The sequence below is a fragment of the Antedon mediterranea genome, chromosome 3 (assembly GCF_964355755.1).
Source record: "Antedon mediterranea chromosome 3, ecAntMedi1.1, whole genome shotgun sequence".
Classification (NCBI taxonomy): domain Eukaryota; kingdom Metazoa; phylum Echinodermata; class Crinoidea; order Comatulida; family Antedonidae; genus Antedon; species Antedon mediterranea.
Window position 1 is genome coordinate 31,248,761 of NC_092672.1, and position 25,646 is coordinate 31,274,406.

At 34.1% G+C, this 25,646-nt stretch overlaps 3 protein-coding genes across 7 annotated transcripts; 1 reads left to right on the forward strand and 2 right to left on the reverse strand.

Annotated features, from left to right (window-relative positions):
* Positions 1 to 103: 103 nt before the first annotated feature.
* On the reverse strand, positions 104 to 6,766 carry LOC140043851 (leucine-rich repeat-containing protein 34-like). 4 transcript variants are annotated; one of them, XM_072088325.1, is made up of 10 exons: positions 6,705 to 6,766; positions 5,833 to 5,949; positions 5,175 to 5,192; positions 3,729 to 3,918; positions 2,864 to 2,947; positions 2,623 to 2,751; positions 1,868 to 2,118; positions 1,280 to 1,435; positions 1,036 to 1,162; positions 104 to 627 (listed from the first exon to the last, which is right to left on the reverse strand). In XM_072088325.1, exons 2-10 carry the CDS (start codon positions 5,946 to 5,948, stop codon positions 463 to 465), a joined length of 1,236 nt encoding a protein of 411 aa, XP_071944426.1. In that variant the 5' UTR covers position 5,949; positions 6,705 to 6,766; the 3' UTR covers positions 104 to 462. The 4 variants fall into 4 exon arrangements, with proteins under 4 accessions (XP_071944426.1, XP_071944424.1, XP_071944427.1 ...); XM_072088323.1 differs by having other exon boundaries at positions 5,833 to 5,971; XM_072088326.1 differs by lacking the exon at positions 6,705 to 6,766 and adding an exon at positions 6,197 to 6,671 and having other exon boundaries at positions 5,833 to 5,971.
* Positions 6,767 to 6,845: 79 nt separating this feature from the next.
* Positions 6,846 to 9,511, forward strand: LOC140043852 (uncharacterized). The gene is made up of 3 exons (XM_072088328.1): positions 6,846 to 6,990; positions 7,453 to 7,654; positions 8,906 to 9,511. Exons 1-3 carry the CDS (start codon positions 6,906 to 6,908, stop codon positions 9,162 to 9,164), a joined length of 546 nt encoding a protein of 181 aa, XP_071944429.1. The 5' UTR covers positions 6,846 to 6,905; the 3' UTR covers positions 9,165 to 9,511.
* Positions 9,512 to 12,563: 3,052 nt separating this feature from the next.
* On the reverse strand, positions 12,564 to 25,599 carry LOC140045207 (ATP-dependent RNA helicase DDX19A-like). 2 transcript variants are annotated; one of them, XM_072090018.1, is made up of 11 exons: positions 25,429 to 25,599; positions 25,193 to 25,262; positions 24,676 to 24,820; positions 24,170 to 24,262; positions 21,557 to 21,659; positions 20,622 to 20,914; positions 18,442 to 18,679; positions 17,973 to 18,135; positions 15,655 to 15,846; positions 14,886 to 14,961; positions 12,564 to 14,363 (listed from the first exon to the last, which is right to left on the reverse strand). In XM_072090018.1, the coding sequence occupies exons 1-10, from the start codon at positions 25,504 to 25,506 to the stop codon at positions 14,903 to 14,905; spliced, it is 1,434 nt and encodes a 477-aa protein (XP_071946119.1). In that variant the 5' UTR covers positions 25,507 to 25,599; the 3' UTR covers positions 12,564 to 14,363; positions 14,886 to 14,902. The 2 variants fall into 2 exon arrangements, with proteins under 2 accessions (XP_071946119.1, XP_071946120.1); XM_072090019.1 differs by having other exon boundaries at positions 12,564 to 14,366.
* Between the last annotated feature and the right edge of the window lie 47 nt (positions 25,600 to 25,646).

A 25,646-nucleotide genomic window follows, 5' to 3' on the forward strand; every position in this document is an offset into this window, starting at 1 on the left:
ATGTATAAGAATTTGTTGTATACTTGTGTTTGTGTTCTCTGACCCAAGAAAACATTTACAAAAAAACAGAAAATTTCATAAATTCTTTATTTAATTATCAACAATAATATACAGGTATTATATTTACAATTTTGTTGTAGTCACAATATTTATATAAAACTAGATTATACCTTTCATTTTTTAGGACGCGCCACATGAGCATGCAGTATAAAGTGCACACACTTTTAAAAAAAGGGCATTACATGTATAGAATGACTGTTAGACTCGATAGCTGCTGAATCATGTGGCACAATGTGAAAAAGAATTGCCTGTTTTGAAAATAATATGATAAAAATGCATACAAATTATATATCATTTAGATACTGTATTACAAACATACAAATTAGACTGTACATCATTCAAACACTATACCAACCGAGTTTCATATTTGTTTATATACACTTTACACACATTTTGTCAGTACTATGTTGCAATGCTCATGTCAGGCCCATAAGACGGCGTCCAATAGTAGTGCCGTCGAATTCCATGGTTCAACTCGGATAAGTATGTCTGTCCGTCCACTACGTAAGCTTGTACATCAGTATTCTCCTCTTCTAGTCTCTGTGACTCAATCAGTTCACTAAATGCCTTTTTAAAAATCAAAACAAAACAAATTGTTTAGTAGGAACGTGTTCAGACAATGAGAACAGGTAAATGTATATATATAATGCAGGGCCTACAATCATTTCCATGGCATCAACTGCTGAACATCCCATCGGAAGGACAAGGGAACAGGAGTAAATGATGTCTCAAAGGACAAAAAACAAAATGGTAACATTTACAGTGCTTTTAACACAGCAAAATAAATCTATTCATTATAGTAGGCTAGACAGCGATTTGACTTAATTTTTGTAAAACAAACACTTTACATTTTGGCACACATGGCTTGTCATAACTATACTTAAGCACCAATTTAATTTTGGGACAAACCGAATTCCTGCTGGTGGCAGGCAGGTAATGTAAAACAAAAATAGAGAGAACCCTTGGAATGCTTACGACGCAGGCAGGTTCCTCCAGTTTGTTCCCCCAGATGAACACACTCTCTAGACTTGGGTTGGAATGCATGCTCTTTGCAATAGCCACCAGCCCTGCGCCTTGGATGTTGTTGCTTGTTATAACAAGGCTGTAAAAATAAAAAATGACATTATATAAAACCTGTTCTACACTAGCAAGACACATGAATCAGCCCATTGTGTGATACATGGCAAACCTCTTTTCCATTGAAATAAAATATTTTTACGTTTTTAAAGTTCGGTTAAGTTGCGTGAGGGCTTCGCTGATATACACAGCACCATCATCTTCAATCCTATTGAACCCAAGGTCAAGCACCTCAAGCGGTGTATTACGCTTCAGTAGTTTTGAAATTGCGAGGGCACCATCTCTTGTGATACGATTGCTGTCAAAGAAGAAACAATTATGTACGTATTACATTAGAACCAGCTTATTTTTATATACAGCTTTAAGACTTTTCCATTGAAAAAGCACTTTTTGCGTGTTCTGTATATATATCAGATCCTGATCTTTTACATTCATCCACACACTTTTCAGAGTGTACTCGTATACATATGTTTCTCATTTTTTTTGCAGTACAAAAAAAAATATGAATATGCATAAAAACCAAAACAAACATATTCATAGAAAAAACAAGTTTTATAAAGTTCAATGTACTGCACCGAGTTTTGAAAAACGAAGGTGTTTTGAACTCCAGAGTTTTTTTAATTGTTATAGTCATATTAAACAAAATGCCAGGGTTGACCCCTGGTGTGTGCAAACTCTGAGGTGTACTGCATATGAAGAAAAAATTTAGCAGATTCAACTGAAGTCTTACCAACTAAGATCCAGATATTTTAAGCCAATGTTAAGCACAAGAGCATCGACCAGACGCTCTGCTCCAAAATCTTTAATATCGCACTTTTGTAAATGAAGTTCACATAGATCACTGTTCACTTTTAGCATCAAAGCGTAATGAACTGTTGTTTCTTCTTGCTGACTGAACAATAGAGGGCGGTTCATGTTTAGCTTCTTCAACGTGCAGTTTCGATTCAGAACGGTTGCCATAGCTATCATACTTTTTGTGCCCTTTAAAGAAATCAATAATTGAGATTATCAAGTGTTTGTAATATAATTGATGAAATAAGAAATTGACCTCTGATACTGAGGATGGCAGAGATCAGGACTGAATAGAGGTCAAATTCACTTTGGCTCCCTATTTTCTAAACTAAATGAGTACTCTTCTACAATTGGCAACAATATTGACATTCTACAAACATGTAACGGCTATGATAGCTCACTGGCTAAACCCACGGGCCTCGGGGCTTATGGGGGCCCCTGAGCAGTGCCCAGAGGAAAAACAGGTATCAAAATATGTCAAAAAAGGCAAAAAAACGCCAGAGGCCTCCAGCATTGGAGGGCCTCTTAGGGTTCCTAAACGAGGGCCTCTTAGGGTTCCTAAACGAGGGCCTCTTAGGGTTCCTAAACCAGACGCCTCTGCATTACACCACTGCACATCACCTGCAGAAATCCGAAATTGCAAAACGATTGGCATGAGATTTTGACTTCACAAATGTTAACTATTTCTCTCACCTGGTCAGTGTCTCCCAGGTCAAGATCTTCCAATGCCGTGTTCACCTGAAGGGCCTCAGCAAAACCCATTCCTCCCTTGTTTCCGATCTTGTTCCCATTTAACCGGAATGAGATGAGTGTTGCATTCACCTTGATAAAAACGGAAACTGTTCATTAAAATTAATATGGTGATATAACCTCTACATCCTTTCAAAAACTGGAAAATTCCTGTTAATATCCAACGATTATTAATGATTTGTACCTGGATTCCGGCACACAGGTATGCAGCACCATCAGGGCCAATGTCATTACACATAATGTTCAAATGTTTCAGACCACATGTATCCTGTGAAAAGAAAAAAGCTGTTTTGTTCTTTTTAACCAAAATAATTACTTTGCTTAAAAGAAAAACAAATTCTACTAATTTTTATATACACAAAAAGACCAGGCTTTACAATTTGCCTAAAATGAGAATAAAAAAAAAAGCTCTTGACAAAAAAATGATGTGCCCAAATAGGGTAGTGACATGCACAAATATGCTAATGATATGACATCGTCATGTCCATATAAGAGCACATCACATTTTTTTTCTACATAAAATTTGATGTGTTGACAGAGCTTTAGTTTACTCATAACTAGTGGGTCTGGTGTGACATTTCGCAAACAATGTATGGGTAGCTGGGCTTAATCGTAAGAACTGTACTTTAAGCAACAAAAAAAAAAAACAAGTTTGTGGAATGCTGGTCTAGTGGGTTCCATACTTTGCTTCTAAGTAACATTAATTTAATTTTTGTATATAAAAAGGCAATTTCCAAGGATAACCATAAGTTCACTGTACTTCTCAAAGTATCAGATATCTAAAACTTTCAACCAATCAGAAGCTCAGGATGAGTAAGTGAAATGCACTATTTAAGATGAAGTTGACTGAATGACTTTAGGACAGTCAATTCTCATTCTCAATACCATTGTGAATGCCAAGTTAATATTAGTATAATATAAGAATAAGAATAAGATATCAGCTATATGGACTTTTAGGTACAAGCTAACCCACCACTTTCAATGCTTAAACATTATTCCAAATTTAAGAGAGAGCACACGGCAGCATCCGATTGACTTCTCTGTCTTACCTTAATCAGATTTCCAATATGTTTAGCACCCTCATCGGAGATATTATTATATCTGAGGTCAAGTGAGGTCACATACGTACTGTTCACTAATGACTTGTAAAGAATCAATGCGTCCTCATCCTGAAGTCTTGTATCTGTCAAGAGGTGATTGTTGCCTGGCAACTTGATCGCCATATTGTCTTGTGGATCTCTAGATCAACCAATGAAATGTGTTTAAACTTTTTGTGATATTTCAATGATTGATTTATTGAATGAATACATGATTGATTGATTGATTGACTAATTGAATGATTGACTAATTGATTTAATGAATAATTAATTAATTAACTGATAGATTAATTGATTGATTAACTGATTGATTGATTAACTGATTGATTGATTGATTGATGAATTGATTAACTGATTGATTGATAAGAGTGATTGATTGACTGATAGATTGATTAACTGATGGAGTAACTAATTGATTTATTAATTAATTGATTGATTGACTGATAATAGCTTGACTGACTGATAGATTGACTGATTGATTAACTAATTGATTTATTAATTGATTGACTGATAGGTTGATAGATTGATTCATTGACTTATTGACTGATTGATTAATATATATTGATATTTATTAATAACATATGCATATATGACATAAATGAAAACAAAAAATTAAACATAAGAATATATGGGTAGTTAAGTAACTTATTACTTATTAAAGTAAGTAAAATCTAAGGAAAGAATCAACATTAAGTATTTCCTAATAAAAGATATAAAGCATTATTAATTTGTTCATTCGTTTTTTTACACATAGAACAGAAAACAAATTAAAGTATTTAAGATTGACATAACACAACACATAATAAATACATTATCTTGAGAGAAAAGGACCAGTTGCATAATGCAAAGGCATGAAGCTCCTGGTTTAGGGACGCTAACTGGCCCTCAACGCTGGAGGCCTCAGCCTTTTTGACATATTTTAATGCCTGTTTTTTCCTCTGGGCACTGCTCAGAGGCCCCCATAAGCTCTGGGGCTCGTGGGTTTAGCCAGTGAGCGCTCATAGCCGTTACACCACTGCAAGGATTTTCTCTATCCAGATTTCCCTCAAAACTTAGTAAGTTAAGAATTAGTTAGAAAGGTATTTGTTGTTTCAAAAGAATAATTGAGAAGGTTTATCATGCAATATAATAGCACTATCCAATTTTTAATATATGGCTAAAATGCTAAGCAAACTAAAGTATGGTTTAAAATTATAAAGTTAAATTTAATTATAAAAAGTCAGCAATTCATTAAATAAGAATGGCATGGAGGGAATATTGAAATACATATTCATGAATATGAAATTATGTTGGATATGAAACACTGCACATGCTAGGAAATCATGCATATTCATGAATATGACTTGCATAATATAATATTCATGATTGGATCATGCATAATTCATGGTATTTACTTACTCATTGTTTTTAGCTCTTCTGAAAATTTAAACAGTTACATTTTAATATTTATATAATTATATAGTACTAAAAAAAGCAATGAAATGAAATATTGAGAGTGCTTACATTGTGAGGGTGGAACATGACCCTTGAAACCCTTATGTAACACGATCTACCTACATGCAGTCTGCTATTTTTCCATCTACAGAGCAGTGTGAGATAGCAGTTTAAGCAGCCCAGAAATTAAAATTTCAATTACAAAAATGAGACCTTAATACACTTGTCAATTGTATGACCCACTATATGACCCCGGGAGAGGTGCGCCATTTGTCCGATGTGGGTCATACCTTGTGAATACAATGACCTACCCCTGCATAAAAAAAGTGACTATACCTTTAGGTGACCATGACGCACCCATTTTGACGCATTGTGTTCATGATATGGTGGGTGGTAAAGTGATGGACATTGACACACCATTGTTCATTGATGTGACGTACCATTTGAGTTTTTTTACACCCCTGCATACAGTATATAATTATTTTTAAAAGACGCATCCATAACGCACATCTCCCGGGGGGTCGTATAGTGGGTTATACAATTGACAAGTGCATAAGAAACACCAATAAACGTTTCACTTAAAATCTACATTAATCCCCAAAAAAAGTCCAACTATACTTACATAATTTGTTCTTGCCGTTCCATGTCCAGGACTTTCATGATAAATTTATTTGGTTTTAAATCAAGTTCTTTACAAGTCTCAACATAACGGTTCTGTACTCCACTTGGATCTGACATTCTACAAAAAAACTTGATTTAGCCTAAATTAAATTGGTATATTGTTAAATGTACTGTATAATACAAACTCATTCATTCAATAAAGATGCTAACAGTGACGTGTCATTATTTTTTTGGATTTGTTTTTTTTATTACCTTCATTAATTATCATCTATCATAGTTGAAATGTTTCTAGGCCTCTTAATAGTCAGTCTCCCTCCCACACCGTCTCGAAGAAGACGATATACTACTGTATATTTATAACACACCTGATTGTATTGCAATTTGATTGGCCAATCGCGTCAAGAGTGTCATTTGGAATTGAGAGAATTTTGTTATTTCATTCGATGAAAAATTGACTGCTCTATTTTCTTCAACTCGCCTTCACTTCTTCACTTCACAGCAGTCAATTTTTCAACTCATCATGAAATATTCTCACCATCCAACTCATAAATATTCATTAGGCCTAGTTGTATACTATTATAGTATACTATAGTATTAGGCTTAGGCTAGGCCTACTTAATCTTGACACGGATAACAAACCGAGCCGCCGATTCTGTACTCCAATGCTAGTAGGCTTTATCATGTAGGTCTAGCCTAGCCTAAGCCTAGGCCTAGTAGTAGTACACACGGTACGTGTGAAAATGATTCAGACTCAGACAGAGAGTGGGAAGTCTTGTCTATCTAGGCTTACTTGTTAAACTATTCTATCTATCCTATTTATCCCTTAACTACCGATAGACCTTGTTGGTATTATAAGTTTTAACGAAACAACACCTTCAAACCAAATTTTAAAAGAATAATTTCAACTCCGAAAAAGAAGAAACTGGCTTCGTTGGTTGCCAATGTGAACGACCTATGACCTGATGTGTACTGAACCATAACGAATAATTATAATTCATTTATATTGATCTCTCACAACAAACATAAGTGGATCGTTTTTCGTTCCAATTTTTCTTAGAACCATTTTTTGAAATAATGAAATTACAAGTTTTAGCAATACAATCAGTTTTTTGTGCGTGTATTGTTGCTGTTTGCAGTACTAAAGTCTGTTCATATTATGGTAATTATACTTGATTTTATCGTGTTATAAATGCTAGGCAGAACCAGTGTGATGTGTATGGAAATTCCTATTCTTATTTATTATTAATAAACTCCTTCTTGTCTTGCATAGCAGTCAGTGTAGCCTCTCATGTGTTTCATTTGTGGCCTGGCCTAGCGCTCGCCTACTGTATAGTTTTTCTTCAATTGATCTTTTAAATAGTACTATATAATAGGCCTACGTATTTATAATAATTTATAATTAAAAAATCTACATTTTGCAGATCTAGGAGATATAATTTATAATATAGTTATTGTTGAAAATAATTATAATAAATGTTTTCATAATATACTGTACAGTATGTTTCCACCTCAACTATGTTAAGATACTGTCCTATATCATTTTAAATACACATTTTTAACAATATAATAATAGAATACCAATAGTAAAATAACATGATACAAAACGTACATTATTTTTCAGGTGAACAACGCTATGCAGCTCCACAATCAAGTTTATCGAACTGTTCATGGTTCAGCGACTCGGCGTGTTGTCGTCGTACAGAGGTGACATCGGTCTTAGGTGGTATGTACAAAATCAACAAAGCATCGCAAGAGTGCAAGAACAGATTAAATTACATGATGTGTTACTTCTGCAGTCCAAATCAAATGGATTGGTATGATGAGTAAGTAGGGTCAGCTTGGTCAAAACAACTCGGTTCAAGTCAACTCGGTCCCAAATCAACTCAATCCAAAGTCAACTCAGTCTAACACTAACTCCCTTCCCAGTCAACTTGGTCCCACATCATACCAGTCTGACACAACTCTCTCAACCCAAGTCAACTCGCTCCCAAATCAACTTAACTCCATCCAACATCATCAACTCGGTCCAAAGTCAACTCAGTCTAAAACTAACTCGCTCTCAAGTCAACTCGCTCTCAAGTCAACTCGCTCTCAAGTCAACTTAACTCCATCCCACATCAACAACTCGGTCCAAAGTCAACTCAGTATATCACTAACTCGCTCTCAAGTCAACTCGCTCTCAAGTCAACTCGCTCCCAAGTCAACTCGCTCCCAAATCAACTTAACTCTATCCCACATCATCAACTCTGTCCAAAGTCAACTCAGTCTAACACTAACTCGCTCCAAGTTAACTCGCTCTCAAGTCAACTTGCTCCCAAGTCAACTTAACTCCATCCCACATCATCAACTCAGTCCAAAGTCAACTCAGTCTAACACTAACTCGCTCCAAGTTAACTCGCTCCCAAGTCAACTTAACTCCATCCCACATCATCAACTCGGTCCAAAGTAAACTCAGTATAACACTAACTCGCTCCAAGTCAACTCGCTCTCAAGTCAACTCGCTCCCAAATCAACTTAACTCCATCCCACATCATCAACTTAGTCCAAAGTCAACTCAGTCTAACACTAACTCGCTCCAACTTAACTCGCTCTCAAGTCAACTTGCTCCAAAGTCAACTTGCTCCCAAGTCAACTTAACTCCATCCCACATCATCAACTCAGTCCAAAGTCAACTCAGTCTAACACTAACTCGCTCAAAGTCAACTAGCTCTCAAGTCAACTCGCTCCCAAGTCAACATAACTCTGTCCCACATCATCAACTCAGTCCCAACTCAACTCGGTCCAACATTAGCTTGCTACCAAGTCATCTCGGTCAAAAACTAATCAGTCAATCAATCCTAGTATTCATGAATATTAATGATATACAACTGGTGCCCATTAGGGAGACTTGCTCCAAGTCTGTAGTTATCGTCTTTTTTATGTTAGTTCATGCCAGCAGCGTTTTGATTTTTGTCTGAAATAGTGAGCTCAAGTATGATACATATGAAACGCCATGTGTGCCAAAATATCTTTGTACCTAGACTAACCATTAGGCTATAGTGCTGATAACAATTGTTTTTTTTTTCCTTATATAGGAATAGAGTGATCATTTGTTCTGATTTCTGCGAGGAAACGTTTAAAGTATGCAATACCGCTACATACAACAATGAACCTCTGCTGAAGGGGTTTGAAACGGCCAGCGAATTCTGTAAAGCCCAGAGCTTCCACATGATAGAAGGCACACAGAACTGTTTCAACTTTGACCCAAATGTGTTTGACACAGGAGGTCAATCATTATCATCATTTCTGTTTGTTTTCGTTTCATTTCTACTTTGTGTTTTTGTAATTCATTAATATTTATAATTATATTTGATTATTTATAATTTGCAATTTTTGACGTTCAAAAATAGGTTTAATAGGAATCATGATAATAACAAATGTTGTTTTATATAAAAATTAGGTTATAACTGCCAAATTGCTGACCTCCGATGCATGAGATTGTTTATTTAGCGCCCTCTCTCCCTTAAATGTTGTGCTTTGGCTGTTTCAATGTGTATTTTATTTAGGTACTGTACTTTCTCACTTTGGCCACAACTTGGCAGGTTATAAATTGAAGGGGTGGGTTGGGAGAGGTGGGTTAGTGAAGATTTTTTATTTCTTTCTATCTTTTTCTTTCTAAGGTCAAGTTCAATATTGAATATCGAAACGTGGCAGGCTGAAGGCGCTTGACCTTTGACAAGATCGCCTAAATTTCTAGTTTTTAACCTTACAATATTTATATTGTATATTCAGGTACAGCCGCTCCATAATCTCTTTGCTTTTCTTCCTTATATCTTTTTTACATTATATTATTTTTACTAACACTCATTACTGTTTATATACCTAATGTAATATGTTTTTACATCTTTAACATAATTTCATAAACATCTTCATGTCGTAAAACTACTCGTAACAATTTTTCTCAACTTTCTATCATCTAAAAGTCGTAGTTAGTCATGCCTCGGGTCACATTCTATGGTCACCGTACAGGTAGGCTACTACATTAGTACTTCTATGAATGGATGACTAGCCGGTGACAATAACGCTAGTTGGTCATACCCAGTACCGTTTTGATTTTACGATCTTTCGGGAAACCACCTCACAACGATAAATAAAGGAATTTTGTTTAAGCTTTAAACAAATGTTTTTCTCCTGTTGAAGATCTATATATTTGGAGTACCACCTCAACTTTTGAGATTCCACCTTAATTCTTTTTTTTATCCTCGTAAAAATATATGTTTTAAGTATTAATTTTATAAAAATGTATAGTATCATTACATGACACAGTATTAATATATAGACCATGACTTCACATGTGTAATATAAAAAATACTAAATTTAATTTGTTAAATTTGACACATTTTATCTTAGATTTAACAGCTACGAATCTCAAAATTTAACCTTTTAAATAGTGCAATAATTAAAATTTGTACAGTGCTAAAAATTGAATGATTTTGCTAAAAATAATTAATTTGTTATTTTACCAAAATTTGGTATTTTAAGTATTATTTATTATTACATTGTATTATTTATTATGCAATAAACAATTAAGAAATTTTACTGTGATTGCAAATAAAAATGTACGTTGTAGTGTGTACACCTTTTAACTTGTACACCAGTCTTTTACAAAAGTTACCATATTACTACTCTAGTTTAGAATGTTTAATCAAGTATTGTTTTGTTGTAGTATAGTTTAGTATTGCTAATTTTAATTAAACACAGCTTTTTTAAAGAGGGCCATGTTCAACAGCACTTTCTCTTAAAGGGACAATCTAAAGCTCTGTCTACACTTTCAAACTTTATGTGACAAAAAAAATTTGATGTGCCCATATATGGACATGATGATGTCATATTTGGGCATATCACTACCATATTTGGGCAAATCAAACTTTTGTTAAACTAGAAGTGGGACAGAGCTTACATTTTATTGATGCTCTGCTCAACAAGCAACACAATTTTTTAATGGAAACAAATTTGTATGGGTGAATAAGCTGAAAGCTTTCAATGACCCAACATCATCAAGCGAGCAAGTAACTTGTGTCCTTGACATAAAGTTTACTGTAAGTCTTCTAATAGCAACCCACACTCCAATAGTAACCCACCTAAGTCAATCTATAATAATAACCCACTACTCTAATAGTAACCCATGTAGGTTAATATTAGAGTCACAAAAATTATTGGCAAAATGACATTATGAAGACTGGTCGTTTATGATGCAGCCGTATTTGAAAATAAGGAGATAATGCATGTTGATTTCGGGAGTGGGGCAGGATTGAGTGTTTTTGAGTTTATAACATAAAGTTAGAGTTCAACCAAATTTGTTTGTTCGTACTGTTTTATTATTTTGCTATGATTTGCTGACCGGAAATGTTGGGGTGGGTTACTATTTTCAGGTGCCTAATTTAAGATTAGTAATAGTAACCCACTACTCTAATAGTAACCCACCGTAAAAAACAATCAAAGAATAATAACCGAGGGTTACAATTAGAAGATTTACGGTAATTTGTTTTTGTTGTAGGCCTGTCTGTCTGATAAAAGTTGTTTAACAATCGGTAGCCTAAATAGTGGTAGTAAAGTTTTTCTAAATTTGAAGATAAATTTTGTAACTATAAAAAATATTATTAGATGTGTCAGAGTTGTTTTGTGGTTAACGGCGTGGTATAAGGTAGTTAATTGTCTGGTTTCCCTCAAACTTCTGATTTCATTTGTTATTTCAATAATCTGCAATTCATAGAACAAAAAGTGTAGTCATAACTGATTGTTTGTACTCTTTGGGTCAAGAATTTTAAATAAGTAGTTTATTAAAATGTATATTGATACTTTTTACATAATCTATTGAATAAATTTATTAGATAAATGTTTTTAAAGTTATAGTAAATAGAATAAAGAAAATTTGTAAACAAAAAAAGTTGTTTTTTTTATTATAGTATTTATGATAAGTGTTTATAATCAGAAGAAGAGAATTCTTCAAGAGAATTCTTCGAAAGTACTCAATATAGATGAAAAAATCATTGTATTGGGTGATTATGCAAATTTGATGATTATGCAAATTTGATACTATGCAAATTGGGTGATTATGCAAATTTGATACTTATGTAAATTGGGTGATTATGCAAATTTGACACTTATGAAAATTAACTGTTTATGCAAATTGACACGCAAATTTGATGATTATGCAAATTTGATACTTATGCAAATTAGATACTTATTGAATTAGATAATTATGCAAATTTGACACTTATGAAAATTGACTGTTTATTCAAATTGGACGTTTATACAAATGTGATGCTTATGCAAATTTGATACTTATGCAAATTGAATTTTTATTCAAATTGGATACTTATGCAATTAGATAATTTTGCAAATTTGACACTTATGAAAATTGACTGTTTATGCAAATTGGATGATTATGCAAATTGAGTTTTGATGCAAATTTGATACTTATGCAATTAGATAACTATGCAAATTTGACACTTATGAAAATTGACTGTTTATGCAAATTGGATGATTATGCAAATTTGATACTTATGAAAATTTGATACTTATGGCAATTAGATAATTATGCAAATTTGACAATTATGAAAATTGACTGTTTATGCAAATTAGATGATTATGTAATTTGGATGATTATTGTGATGCTTATGCAAATTGGATGTTTATGCAAATTGGATGCAAATAAGAAAGACATTAAAATAAAAAAATGTTAAACCAATATTTTAAAAACAATCATTTTATTAATGAACTGTAACAATAACATATATTTCTTTTTTTACTCATCAAATTAAAACTGTTTGATAAAACTTGCTGTCACTCGGTAATAACATTAGCCAATTACATGTCTGCAATTTGAAGCCAAAATCTTGCATTTCTCTAGTTTTGCTGCTGCTAATACAATATAGCAAGATTTTAATATTTTCTCAGACACAACATCTTAATTGTTTTTATAGATAAATTTTACAAATACATGCAATTCAGTTTTACAGAATACTGTATTTTATCATAATGGTTATTCCAATTGTTCAATATCTACGTCTCTCTAATATTTTTAATAAATAAATCTGTTAATAATATACCATACTTCCTGAATTTTCACTAATATATCATTTTTATGCGTGGAATACTTTATTTTATTTACTATTTAAAGATTTTATATCCAAATTTTTAAAATCTTTACAAACGATTTGTTGTTTTTACAATTTTGCATTTATTTTGTATGTTCTCAACGCATGATTTTCTAGCCTAGCTTTCTTGTCTTTGAACAATGACATCATCACAAAACTAATGACATCATCACAAAACTGATGACATCATCAGAAAACTCTCTTGGGCTCAATATGTACAGAGTATCGGAAATTTTAGATGCTAAGCATCATACCTAATTCGCTTAAAGTGGTTTACAAATAATCTCTCCAATTAAAGACCACAAATGGGACCACATGTTGTAATGAACTTTTAAACTTCATGTCTTAAGCTCTGTCTACACTCGAACAAGTTTTACAAAAAAAATGTGATGTGCCCAAATATGGTAGTGATAATATGACATCATCTTGTCCATATGTGGGCTTGTCTATATATGGGCACATCGCATTTCATTTTTCAAAAAGTTTGATAGTGTAGATAGAGCTTAAAAATAAAATGAATCAATGGAAGGCAGTCGGTCAGATACTTTTTGGTTGTTTTTTTATTGACATAAGTTTGATCAACTACTGGGCCAATCATGCATGCTCTACATTAACAAAGTCTTCTTACAAGTCTTTACTCCACTCCCAAAGACTTGTAATAAGACTTTGTTAATGTAGAGCATCGTGTGTATATGTTTGTCTCGTGAACGGATTGCCACCTTTAAGAAGGATAGTGAATGAATTCGCTTATGGTTATCCTTGGCAATTTGCCTAAATAGAAAAAAAAAAAAATTTCACCTAAAAACAAACAATACATTTATAAGTAATTGTTTGATGAATGTTATTTTCTAAATCAAAATACACGATAAAAAATAAGGTAAACTAGGTAATTGCCTTCATTACACCAAGAAAGCTAACCCTAGCTTTTTATCAAATTTTGGGTGGTCTCTGGCTTGGGAAACATCCATGACAATTTCATCTAGTCCTTTGAGATAAACTTGAAAGAGTAGCTATTACAGCTTTTACATGGCACAAACAAATGTCCCCTCATTCGCGCTAATATACTTTATTATTTCATGCCGTCCGAAGCGAGCACAGCACCAGGACATTAAACTTTTATATAAACATATTTTTGCTTGCTTCTAATATTTATCATGTCAGTTTCATTATTATTTTTAAGGGATTTTCCTAAACCCTGTAGTCTTTGAACACAATATAAACACATGGAATTTGGAAAACATAACATCATTACTCTATCCATTAGGAAACCCTATCTTGGAATTATTTAAAAATTTGAAAACAATTATTTTGTAGTGGTAATGTGTTCAGTATATAAACATTTTTAATTTCAGAACATTTTCTCTATCTCTTGGCATCTTCTGTTTTCAGTCTTCTGCTGAGGGAAAAACATTTTTAAAAAGTTTGTTTGTTGTTGAAAACTTACATTCAAATTATTTAAAGATATATTGTCTCCTAAAAAATGTTTATTCAAAGCAAAAAAATTCTTAAATGGTTTTTGGTTAAAATTAAAATTAAGTGAAATAATAATTTTTTTTTGTTTTTTTTTACTTAAGTGGATATTAACTTTATTAAAACTGCAAAATGGCCTAATTAAATTCTTATTATATTAATCTTCATTTTTCATGTGTTTGGGGTACAATACATCTTTAAGTTACTATAGGTAAAAGTGGAGCTGTAGCTTGTTGGTGTAGTGGAGTACCAGCTTCCTTCAATTGCTTAAGGTCCAGGGTTCAATCCTGAAATAGTGCCAGGGTCGCACTCACTTCTACTCAACTTCCTAAGCCTCAAATAAGACTTAGTTTCAACCATGAAATTTCACCGTAGTTTATTCATCCAGTAATTGGCAAAGTACTTGCTGTTGGATGCGTATGTAGAAAAGATAAATAAAACTTACCAAAGTCCCTTCAAATTTCAAACAATTTTCTCTATTTCATCAGCATCATCTGTTTCAAGTTTTTCAATCTTCCTTCCTAGGAAAAATAATAATATCCTGGATTTAAATAGCGCCTAATGTTGTGAAACCTCTAAGCGCCCAACATTATTACCTCAGTCATTTTATATTTTGGATCAAACACGTACAGTATGGAAACATACTCCCATAATGCAGCTAGTAATCAGCGCAAAGTTGTGTCTTGATCTAACCAGGTACCCATGTATACACCTGGGTGGATAGAGGCAAACGTAAGTAAAGTATCTTGCCTAAGGATACAAGCAATGCGACGAGAGTTGGATTCGAAACTTGATCTCTAGTCGAGCGTCCAACACACTGTGCCACATGCTCTTACAAAACAATTTATATAAATTATATTTTCAAAAATATTTCTTTAGTCAAAATGTTAATATAATTTTCTTTCTAAAATAAACGTCCCGCCACATGCATATACACACAATATTGTATAATAACACATTTCTATTTGTAGTAGAATTTACTGACTTCCATGATCTACAATTGACCAAGCATTTTGACTTTTAAAATTTTACTATATTTTATCACTTCTTGATATAAATTGTATGTTCATATTTAAGGAGAATTTATTTGATTAAAATACATGTTACCATATTACTCTAAAAAAAAAAATGCCTCCCGCGGATTAACGTCTCGCTAAAATCCCTCCCGAACAATGAATGTCCCGGACGTTTATTTGAATAAATAGGGTTCTTACCAAAATGTTTTTCAATAATTTCTAGGTTAGCCATACTCCTTGAACCGTCAATGTAGTTGATGGCCAGTCCAGACTTGCCAAACCGCCCTGTTCGCCCGATTCTGTGCAGGTACGTTTCACAGTCAGCTTTCATATTGAGATCAATGGGCAAGTCAAAGTTCACGACGACAGTGACCTGCTCGATATCAATACCTGATCACAAAATTAAATAACTGTGTTATTGAGTTAGTAGTTCTTTTTGCAAAAACCAAAAATTAGCAAATTAACCTGATAATACCTAATATTGATTGACCTCTAGAGGGCCAAATCTGTCTAATGACAAGGTTATACACTGACTTAGTTGACGGGGGCCTTCGTCTCTGTTGATGGTGATTTCCTGTGGTAGGCCTAGCTTCCTTACTTTAAGTGGCCAATCCCAATGGGGACAAAGTTTGTTATATTTGTATCGTCTGCGTCCTATTAAAATAGCTCTCATACAAGCGGTATGTAAAACAATCTTTATAGATAGAAACGTATATTTATCGTCCGAGTGTGCCATGCATATTGTTACGTGTGACGAGAGTCAGGTGTCACATGTCACATGCAAATGAATCAAGTTGCCGGTGGTCAAGTGGACGAATCAGAATGGAGCGTGGTGGTGCGCGGTATTTTGGAAAGCTGTGCTGGGTGTGTGATACAAAGAAGAGGGTCACTCAGGAGACAGGGCCAGCCAAGGACGCTTGCGGTTAGAATTGTGCTTGAGACTGGAAGCGAGGCAGGACGATAAGAATGGGGAGGTTGTGATGTGTACGGATGGCCAGGCAAACCAACCACTCGGTATCATACGTATCTATAATTGTGTTGTTATGTATTTTGTGCTTCGTGAAAGGAAATAAATGGAGCTCGTGCTCCTTGCATAATACTTTGAGTGTCGACTATTGTTTGTTCCAAGCCTCGTTGTTGCTATTTAGGTATTTCGGCCTAGGCCAAAAGTGGTCGTAACAATATCATAAGCATAATCTAAAATATTTCTGGTATTAAAATTACGTACCAAACTAAAAGTTTAAAAATAAGTATCAAAAACTCTGGGCAGTGGATTATGTTTGAATTTAAACATAAATAAAGCAACATTTTTTAGGTGTACAGTATTAGATAAAAAAAAAGTATTCACCAATAAAAATGCCAAGAAATGTTGCTTTTGTTATTTCAATTTTGCTGAACAACAAACAAATTTGGTCTTTTTTATATGTAACGAAAGCTTACTAGATTTTAACTAGTTTGCAAAGTTCTCGATTCATTAATAGCTTGGTAGAAGTATTATGACCTTTCGGATCTGACAAGAAATGAAAGGCAATGGAAGATAAAATTGCTGCCCAGGATATAAATACAGTAGCTGCTTCGCAGAAATAAATTGCTTTAAATCAGCCACTTTTGATGGTTCTAAAAGTTTTTAAAAAATAAATAAAAAGGTTTACATAAATGCCTCTTATATTAAATTGTGAAAGAAAATTATTTTTTATTAGGGAGTTTTCGCAACCTTACGAATACGATAACGAAAACGGATACGTCACACATTTGTGAAACTTTTGAGCTGATCCCCATTTCATATTCGTAAAGCGTATTCGTGTTGACGATTATCACCAGTCATATTTGTGACTACAAAACGAGTATAGTTTTTGATCTATTTTGCACATTTTGCGTTTGAATCAGGAATGATTCATGATTATAATATAATTATACTTTTATTGAAAGTAATTTACTAAAGTAATTTACTAAAATGCCAGGTCAATTTTGATAAATAACAGTTTTTAACGTCCTCACTCACTTTGATGTTACGCTAGGCCTAGGCAGCCAAGCAAATTTACCGCAGTCATATTTTGGACGGCGCCCTAAATATCTCGTTGCCATGCGAAACAGATTTTTACTGGCTTACCAAAAACGAATACGTGTGCGCGACGTATCCGTTTTCGTTATCGTATTCGTAAGATTGCGAAAACTCCCTACTATTTAACGTTGATACAATAATATCGCTCGTAGTCGTGAAGTTAAATAGGCCTAGAGGCCTAGTTTTCTTTTCACACTAGTAGGCCTACTACAGTACTATATTATTGATAATTTTTGTAGCCTGGATAGTGAAACAAATCTAAACATATAGCCTAGGCCTATATTTATATTAGGCCTAGGTAGGCTAGGTATATTATGTCATCATTTATTTTGTTTGAAGGACTATTTAATGTAATACCTAGGGCTGGGTAAAGTATCAGCATTAAATATTCGTTTAATACAAGAAGACGCACTGCCTCACTGACACTGAAATCTAAACAATGATTTGTTATTACCTCTAGCCATGACATTAGTAGTAATTAGGATCTTCTCTTTTCCAGCTCTGAACCGATTTAAGACAGCTATTCGCTGCTCAGTAGTTAGTTCACCGCTTAACAGCGCCACCGCATGACCTTCCTTTACCATTTTCTCCGCTAACCATGCTGCTGTTCGTTTGGTCTACAGGACAGAATTAAAAATAATTGATTGACTAGGAACTTTTTTGTAACTGTTTTATGGTGTATGCTGTTTTTTAATTTCCTTTTTTTGCATTCAGATATATCCTTTCACCTCTGACCTATAATTATTTGCATTTTTCTGTTGTGTATGTATCTTTTTCTTTCACTTCTACCCTTTAACCTCTGATCCATAACTATGTCAGTGACATTGTTGTTTTATTTGTTAATGGAATATTAAGCCCAACAATTTAGTTTTAAATCAAACAAAAATACTAAAATCTAACATATTTTTTTTACATTAGCTTACATGGCAAAAAATCATGGCTTGTCCTATAGATATAGTGCCGTAGATGTTACATAGTGATTGGAATTTGTCCTCCATACTTCGACACTCGACGTAATATTGCCTAATGTTGCTCAGACTCTCCTCCTCTCGCCTTAACCGAATAATCAATGGGTCGTTGATCACGCTCTGTGCGAATTTTATAACTGCTTCATCGTATGTTGCAGAAAACAACATCATCTGACATGTGTCTAATAATTTTCTGTCAAAAAAAATACATTAATATTTATTTCTTTTTAAGCTCTATATACACTATCAAACTAGTTTGACAAAAAGTGTGAAGTGCCCAAATATGGTAATGGTAGTGATATGCTTAAATATGGTAGTAATATGACATCATCATGTCCATATTATATGGGCACATCACATTTTTTGTCACATCAATTTTGAGTATGGATAGAGCTTTAGATAAAGTACTACAATCCAAAACCTGCTAATTCTACAGTCATCCTGTGACACACAGAAAAATAAACAGCTACATTTTGTCTTTCCTTCAGATTTGGCTACATGCCATTTAATGTTTCTATTTTCATTATCAAGTAGAAATGAAAAGTGTGTGTACCGGGCTAGTACCAAATTGCACTCTGTTGTGATTAGTTATTGCTAGTGTGTTTAACTGGGCTAGTACCAAATTGCACCCTGTTATGATTAGTTATTGCTAGTGTGTGTACCGGGCTAGTACCAAATTGCACTCTGTTGTGATTAGTTATTGCTAGTGTTTGTACCGGGCTAGTACCAAATTGCACCCTGTTGTGATTAGTTATTGCTAGTGTGTGTACCGGGCTAGTACCAAATTGCACCCTGTTGTGATTGGTTATTGCTAGTGTGTGTACCGGGCTAGTACCAAATTGCACTCTGTTGTGATTAGTTATTGCTAGTGTGTTTAACTGGGCTAGTACCAAATTGCACCCTGTTATGATTAGTTATTGCTAGTGTGTTTACTGGGCTAGTACCAAATTGCACTCTGTTATGATTAGTTATTGCTAGTGTGTTTACTGGGCTAGTACCAAATTGCACGCTGTTATGATTAGTTATTGCTAGTGTGTTTACTGGGCTAGTACCAAATTGCACTCTGTTATGATTAGTTATTGCTAGTGTGTTTACTGGGCTAGTACCAAATTGCACTCTGTTATGATTAGTTATTGCTAATGCAAGTGTGTTTAACTGGGCTAGTACAAAATTGCACTCTGGTATGATTAGTTATTGCTAGTGTGTTTACCGGGCTAGTACCAAATTGCACTCTGTTATGATTAGTTATTGCTAGTGTGTTTACTGAGCTAGTACCAAATTGCACCCGGTTGTGATTAGTTATTGCTAGTGTGTTTACCAGGTTAGTACAGAATTGCACTCTGTTATGATTAGTTTATTGCTAGTGTGTTTACCGGGCTAGTAACAAATTGCAATCTGTTATTAGTTATTGCTAGTGTGTTTACCGGGCTAGTACCAAATTGCACCCGGTTGTGATTAGTTATTGCTAGTGTGTTTACCGGGCTAGTACCAAATTGCACCAGGTTGTGATTAGTTATTGCTAGTGTGTTTACCGGGCTAGTACCAAATTGCACCAGGTTGTGATTAGTTATTGCTAGTGTGTTTACCGGGCTAGTACCAAAATGCACCCGGTTGTGATTAGTTATTGCTAGTGTGTTTACTGAGCTAGTACCAAATTGCACCCGGTTGTGATTAGTTATTGCTAGTGTGTTTACCAGGTTAGTACAGAATTGCACTCTGTTATGATTAGTTATTGCTAGTGTGTTTACCGGGCTAGTACCAAATTGCAATCTGTTATTAGTTATTGCTAGTGTGTTTACCGGGCTAGTACCAAATTGCACCCGGTTGTGATTAGTTATTGCTAGTGTGTTTACCGGGCTAGTACCAAATTGCACCAGGTTGTGATTAGTTATTGCTAGTGTGTTTACCGGGCTAGTACCAAATTGCACCAGTTTGTGATTAGTTATTGCTAGTGTCTTTACCGGGCTAGTACCAAAATGCACCCGGTTGTGATTAGTTATTGCTAGTGTGTTTACCGGGCTAGTACCAAATTGCACCCTGTTGTGATTGGTTATTGCTAGTGTGTTTAACCAGCCTAGTATTAAATTAAGACATGTGATTGTTGGTTATTGCCTGCAAACGAGTCTATTTCTTACTTTCTTATCCTAATTGACTGATCTTGATGTCCTTGCGTTGCTATCATCACGTCCGCTTCATCCAAGACAAATACGGTTATTGCGCTAAGATCAATCGCACGATAACGTGTACACCAATCCAGAGTCGTACCCGGGGTCCCAATAACAATCTGATCTGTTAGCCTTTCGCCTCGGGCAACTCGTTCGCCTCGTACAGCGTAACGTACCGATATGTCTGTTAACATTTTTCCCATCTCTTTAACTACCTCGCCTATCTGTAAAGCTAACTCAAACGTCGGTGCTAAACACAGAGCCTATGAATGAAAGATTTTGTTAATTTGTATTTATTTTCATATCATTCAAAAACAAACACAGATCTCATCAATTATACAGGAATTCAACAGTGGAAACCTGTGTTTTCGAACCAAGTCTTATATGAGGCTTAGGTACAGGCACTGTATTGGCTGTCAGAAAAGTTCCATACCAGTCGGGAGAAAATGGCATATGTTTCCTACTTTCTAGGACTCTTGTAACATGACCACGGTGCTAAATTTGACATTTTTCCTCTAACTGATACAAGATCTCTGACAGGACTTGAACCAAGGACTCTGGGATTGGTAAGCAATTATGTTAACCACTAGGTCTCTATTTCATACAGTAATTGTAATTGTTATCACTGATTATCCATCATTATCCATAAAACATCAAGAAAAAGAAAAATTCCACAATTTACAGCAATGACCTTTTAGCATTTTAAACCTCAATGCAGTTAATGAATAAACATGCTAATTGTATTATATATTTTAAACTCATACCTTCTCAATTTTAAAATTTGGTTTAGCATATTTTAAATATAAACAAATGAATCGGATTTCCTTAAGTTAAAAATTAAAAATGACACCAGTATCTTAATAATATTGTTATTATAATTATTATATTATTTATTTAATATTTACCTGTGGATACTTTTTACTACCATCAACTCGACTGAGCATCGTGAGAACAAATGCCGCTGTTTTACCTGTACCACTCTGTGACTGTGCAATCATATTATGAGGCCTAAAAAATATATTATAAAGGGTAACCACAAATATAGGTAGAATAAGTGTATTAAATATGTTTCTTTAATAATTTCTTGAGAGACACTCTCTGAGCATTTTGGACACACTATAAACATTTTGAACACATTCTGAACATGGAACACACTCTGAACATTTTGTAATACACTCTGAATATTTTGAACAAACTCACATTTTGAACACACTCCCAACATTTTGAACACACTGAAAATTGTAAAGACACTCTGAAAATTGTAAACACACTCTGAACATTGTGAACACACTAAAATGTTCATAGACTATGAACATTTTGAACACACTCTGAACATTGTGAACACACTCTGAACATTGTGAACACACTCTGAACATTTTGAACACACTCTGAACATTGTGAACACACTCTGAACATTTTAAACACACTCTGAACATTTTAAACACACTCTGAACATTTTGAACATACTCTGAACATTTTGTAATACACTCTGAATATTTTGAACAAACTCACATTTTGAACACAATCCCAACATTTTGAACACTCTCAACATTTTGAACACACTCTGAAAATTGTGAACATACTCTGAACATTGTATACACACTATGAACATTTTGAACACACTCTGAAAATTGTGAACACACTCTGAACATTGTGAACACACTCTGAACATTTTGAACACACTCTGAACATTTTGAACACTCTCTGAACATTTTGAACACACTCTGAACATTTTGAACTCACTCTGAACATTTTGAAGACGCTCTGAACATTGTGAACACACTCTGAACATTTTGAACACACTCTGAACATTTTGAACACACTCTGAACATTTTGAACACACTCTGAACATTTTGAACATACTCTGAACATTTTGTAATACACTCTGAATATTTTGAACAAACTCACATTTTGAACACAATCCCAACATTTTGAACACTCTCAACATTTTGAACACACTCTGAAAATTGTGAACATACTCTGAACATTGTATACACACTATGAACATTTTGAACACACTCTGAACATTTTGAACATACTCTGAACATTTTGTAATACACTCTGAATATTTTGAACTCACTCTGAACATTTTGAAGACGCTCTGAATATTGTGAACACACTCTGAACATTTTGAACACACTCTGAACATTGTGAACACACTCTGAACATTGTGAACACACTCTGAACATTTTGAACACACTCTGAACATTGTGAACACACTCTGAACATTTTAAACACACTCTGAACATTTTAAACACACTCTGAACATTTTGAACATACTCTGAACATTTTGTAATACACTCTGAATATTTTGAACAAACTCACATTTTGAACACAATCCCAACATTTTGAACACTCTCAACATTTTGAACACACTCTGAAAATTGTGAACATACTCTGAACATTGTATACACACTATGAACATTTTGAACACACTCTGAAAATTGTGAACACACTCTGAACATTGTGAACACACTCTGAACATTTTGAACACACTCTGAACATTTTGAACACTCTCTGAACATTTTGAACACACTCTGAACATTTTGAACTCACTCTGAACATTTTGAAGACGCTCTGAACATTGTGAACACACTCTGAACATTTTGAACACACTCTGAACATTTTGAACACACTCTGAACATTTTGAACACACTCTGAACATTTTGAACATACTCTGAACATTTTGTAATACACTCTGAATATTTTGAACAAACTCACATTTTGAACACAATCCCAACATTTTGAACACTCTCAACATTTTGAACACACTCTGAAAATTGTGAACATACTCTGAACATTGTATACACACTATGAACATTTTGAACACACTCTGAAAATTGTGAACACACTCTGAACATTGTGAACACACTCTGAACATTTTGAACACACTCTGAACATTTTGAACACTCTCTGAACATTTTGAACACTCTCTGAACATTTTGAACTCACTCTGAACATTTTGAATACACTCTGAACATTTTGAAGACGCTCTGAACATCGTGAACACACTCTGAACATTTTGAACACCCTGAATTTGTTGGGACACACTCTGAAAATTTTGAACACACTCTGAACTTTTTGAACAAAGTCTGAACATTTTGAACACACTCCCAACATTTTGAACACACTCTGAAAATTTTGAACACACTTTGAACATTTTGAACACCCTGAATTTGTTGGGACACACTCTGAAAATTTTGAACACACTCTGAACATTTTGAACACACTCTGAACTTTTTGAACAACACTCTGAACACACTCTTAGAAACATTTGAGCAAAGTCTGAACATTTTGAACACACTCCCAACATTTTGAACACACTCTGAACATTTTGAACACACTTTGAACATTTTGAACACACTCTAAGCATTATGAACATATCCTGAACATTTTGAACACACCCTAAACTTGTTTGTCGCCCATCCTTCAACGTCTTGTCACTCATCCTTAACTTTTTACACCTACATGTCCCCCCTAAAAAGCACAAAGACCAAGAGGTTTTGAATTAAACTTACGGATCAGCTAGAAGCATAGGCAGAGCCGTCTCCTGGATTTTTGACGGGGCATTAAATCCCATTTGGTATATACCTTTTAAAAGTTCCGGTTTTCTAAGGAAAATGGAATATAAAATAGTTTTAAATGATAAAATAATAATAATAACAAACTTTCATACAAAATCAGTCAAAGCATTAGTTTTGTATGGTTAAATACAAAAACTCACATAATTTTTGCTGAAAATGTGTGTTTTTTAGAAACATTTTTTTGCGATAACCGAATGCCGCTTTTGATAATTATCAGCCATATTCTCACGTCACAATTAGATCGCAGGTTATCAAGAATTGGATAATTAGATGGTGCCATTGGATAGGTAAACCAACTGTGTAATAATACTAGTCAAAATCTGGGTTCTCACCAGCACGTTAGGAGCCTGTCGCCAACTAAAGCCCCACTGGTTATGAGTGCCAGGCAGGGCGACCGGTGCCAACCAGCATGACGAGAAGCCTGAAAATACAATACTTACAAGTGTAATTCTTCAAAAGATTTGACAGAATAAAGTGGGGAGTTTGGGTCTTTCTGTTGAATGTCCAGCTTCACACCTTGACTCGACTGTACAAGTTTAGAATGTAATGCCTTTTGTAGTAGTGATGCATCTTCTGCTTGTTGGGCTAATGGTAACAAGAAACTTTATTAAGAAATTAATTTTCAATACTGTAAAAATACCACAAGTTTAAATAAAATAATAAAGTTACAAAGCATGGAACGTTATTTATGGTTTTATAAGCAAATGAAAATACTGTTTATGAAATGAAAAATAAGATATTAAAACAAAGTTTTAAGTAAAAGTTTTAAACTTGATGTTACTTATAGGCTATTATAAATTTGAATTTACTAATTTTTTTTTTTCAGTTTCCAATTATTTTATTTTATGGACAATACCATCTTACAAATATATTAATAACCTGAATAGGAAAATTACCATATAATTATAAGTAGTAAACGTTATAAAACACATGAAAAAAGTAATTTTAATGTTCTACCTGCTTCTTCCGGTGTCAATGTATCGACTTCAGCTACTGGTGGTGATGAGATTGTCAATTTCTGCTGAACCTGTTCAAAATAACCACAAAAATTACAATAGCGTTAAAACTTAAAATCATGCTACAGTCATCATAGTCAACTGTATAGGACAAACCCATGCCCAGCGTGCTATTTGGAATAATGAGAATCAGCCGGTTCGATGAGGCGGCCTAGCCTGATCACTAAAAAAACTTACTGTATTACTAAGTCCTCCTCCATCTCCTTTTTCCTGTTGACTTATTGCTTTTCCCCAATCTTCGTCTAGGCCTGCCATTATACAACTTCGGTTTCTTTTATTTTTATTTTTTGGTTATAAAGTTAGACCGTAACTCGCCAAATTTAATTTGGCTAGGCTAGGTGCAATTGTGGCGGCGAAAAAGAGAGAGAGAGAAGAGGATCTTTTTTTAGTAGTCT

Excerpts from the sequence above, each read along its gene's own strand:
- LOC140043851 (XM_072088325.1), bottom strand. The coding sequence starts at position 5,948 with ATGTCAGATCCAAGTGGAGTACAGAACCGTTATGTTGAGACTTGTAAA. Across the intron at positions 2,752-2,863 it reads ACCTGTGTGCCGGAATCCAG|GTGAATGCAACACTCATCTC; the intron begins GTACAAATCATT and ends GTTTTTATCAAG. Across the intron at positions 628-1,035 it reads TGGAGGAACCTGCCTGCGTC|GCATTTAGTGAACTGATTGA; the intron begins GTAAGCATTCCA and ends ATTTTTAAAAAG.
- LOC140043852 (XM_072088328.1), top strand. The coding sequence starts at position 6,906 with ATGAAATTACAAGTTTTAGCAATACAATCAGTTTTTTGTGCGTGTATT. Across the intron at positions 6,991-7,452 it reads TAAAGTCTGTTCATATTATG|GTGAACAACGCTATGCAGCT; the intron begins GTAATTATACTT and ends ATTATTTTTCAG. Across the intron at positions 7,655-8,905 it reads CAAATGGATTGGTATGATGA|GAATAGAGTGATCATTTGTT; the intron begins GTAAGTAGGGTC and ends TTCCTTATATAG.
- LOC140045207 (XM_072090018.1), bottom strand. The coding sequence starts at position 25,506 with ATGGCAGGCCTAGACGAAGATTGGGGAAAAGCAATAAGTCAACAGGAA. Across the intron at positions 25,263-25,428 it reads GAGGAGGACTTAGTAATACA|GTTCAGCAGAAATTGACAAT; the intron begins GTAAGTTTTTTT and ends TATTTTGAACAG. Across the intron at positions 24,263-24,675 it reads TCTTTTGAAGAATTACACTT|AAAACCGGAACTTTTAAAAG; the intron begins GTAAGTATTGTA and ends CATTTTCCTTAG.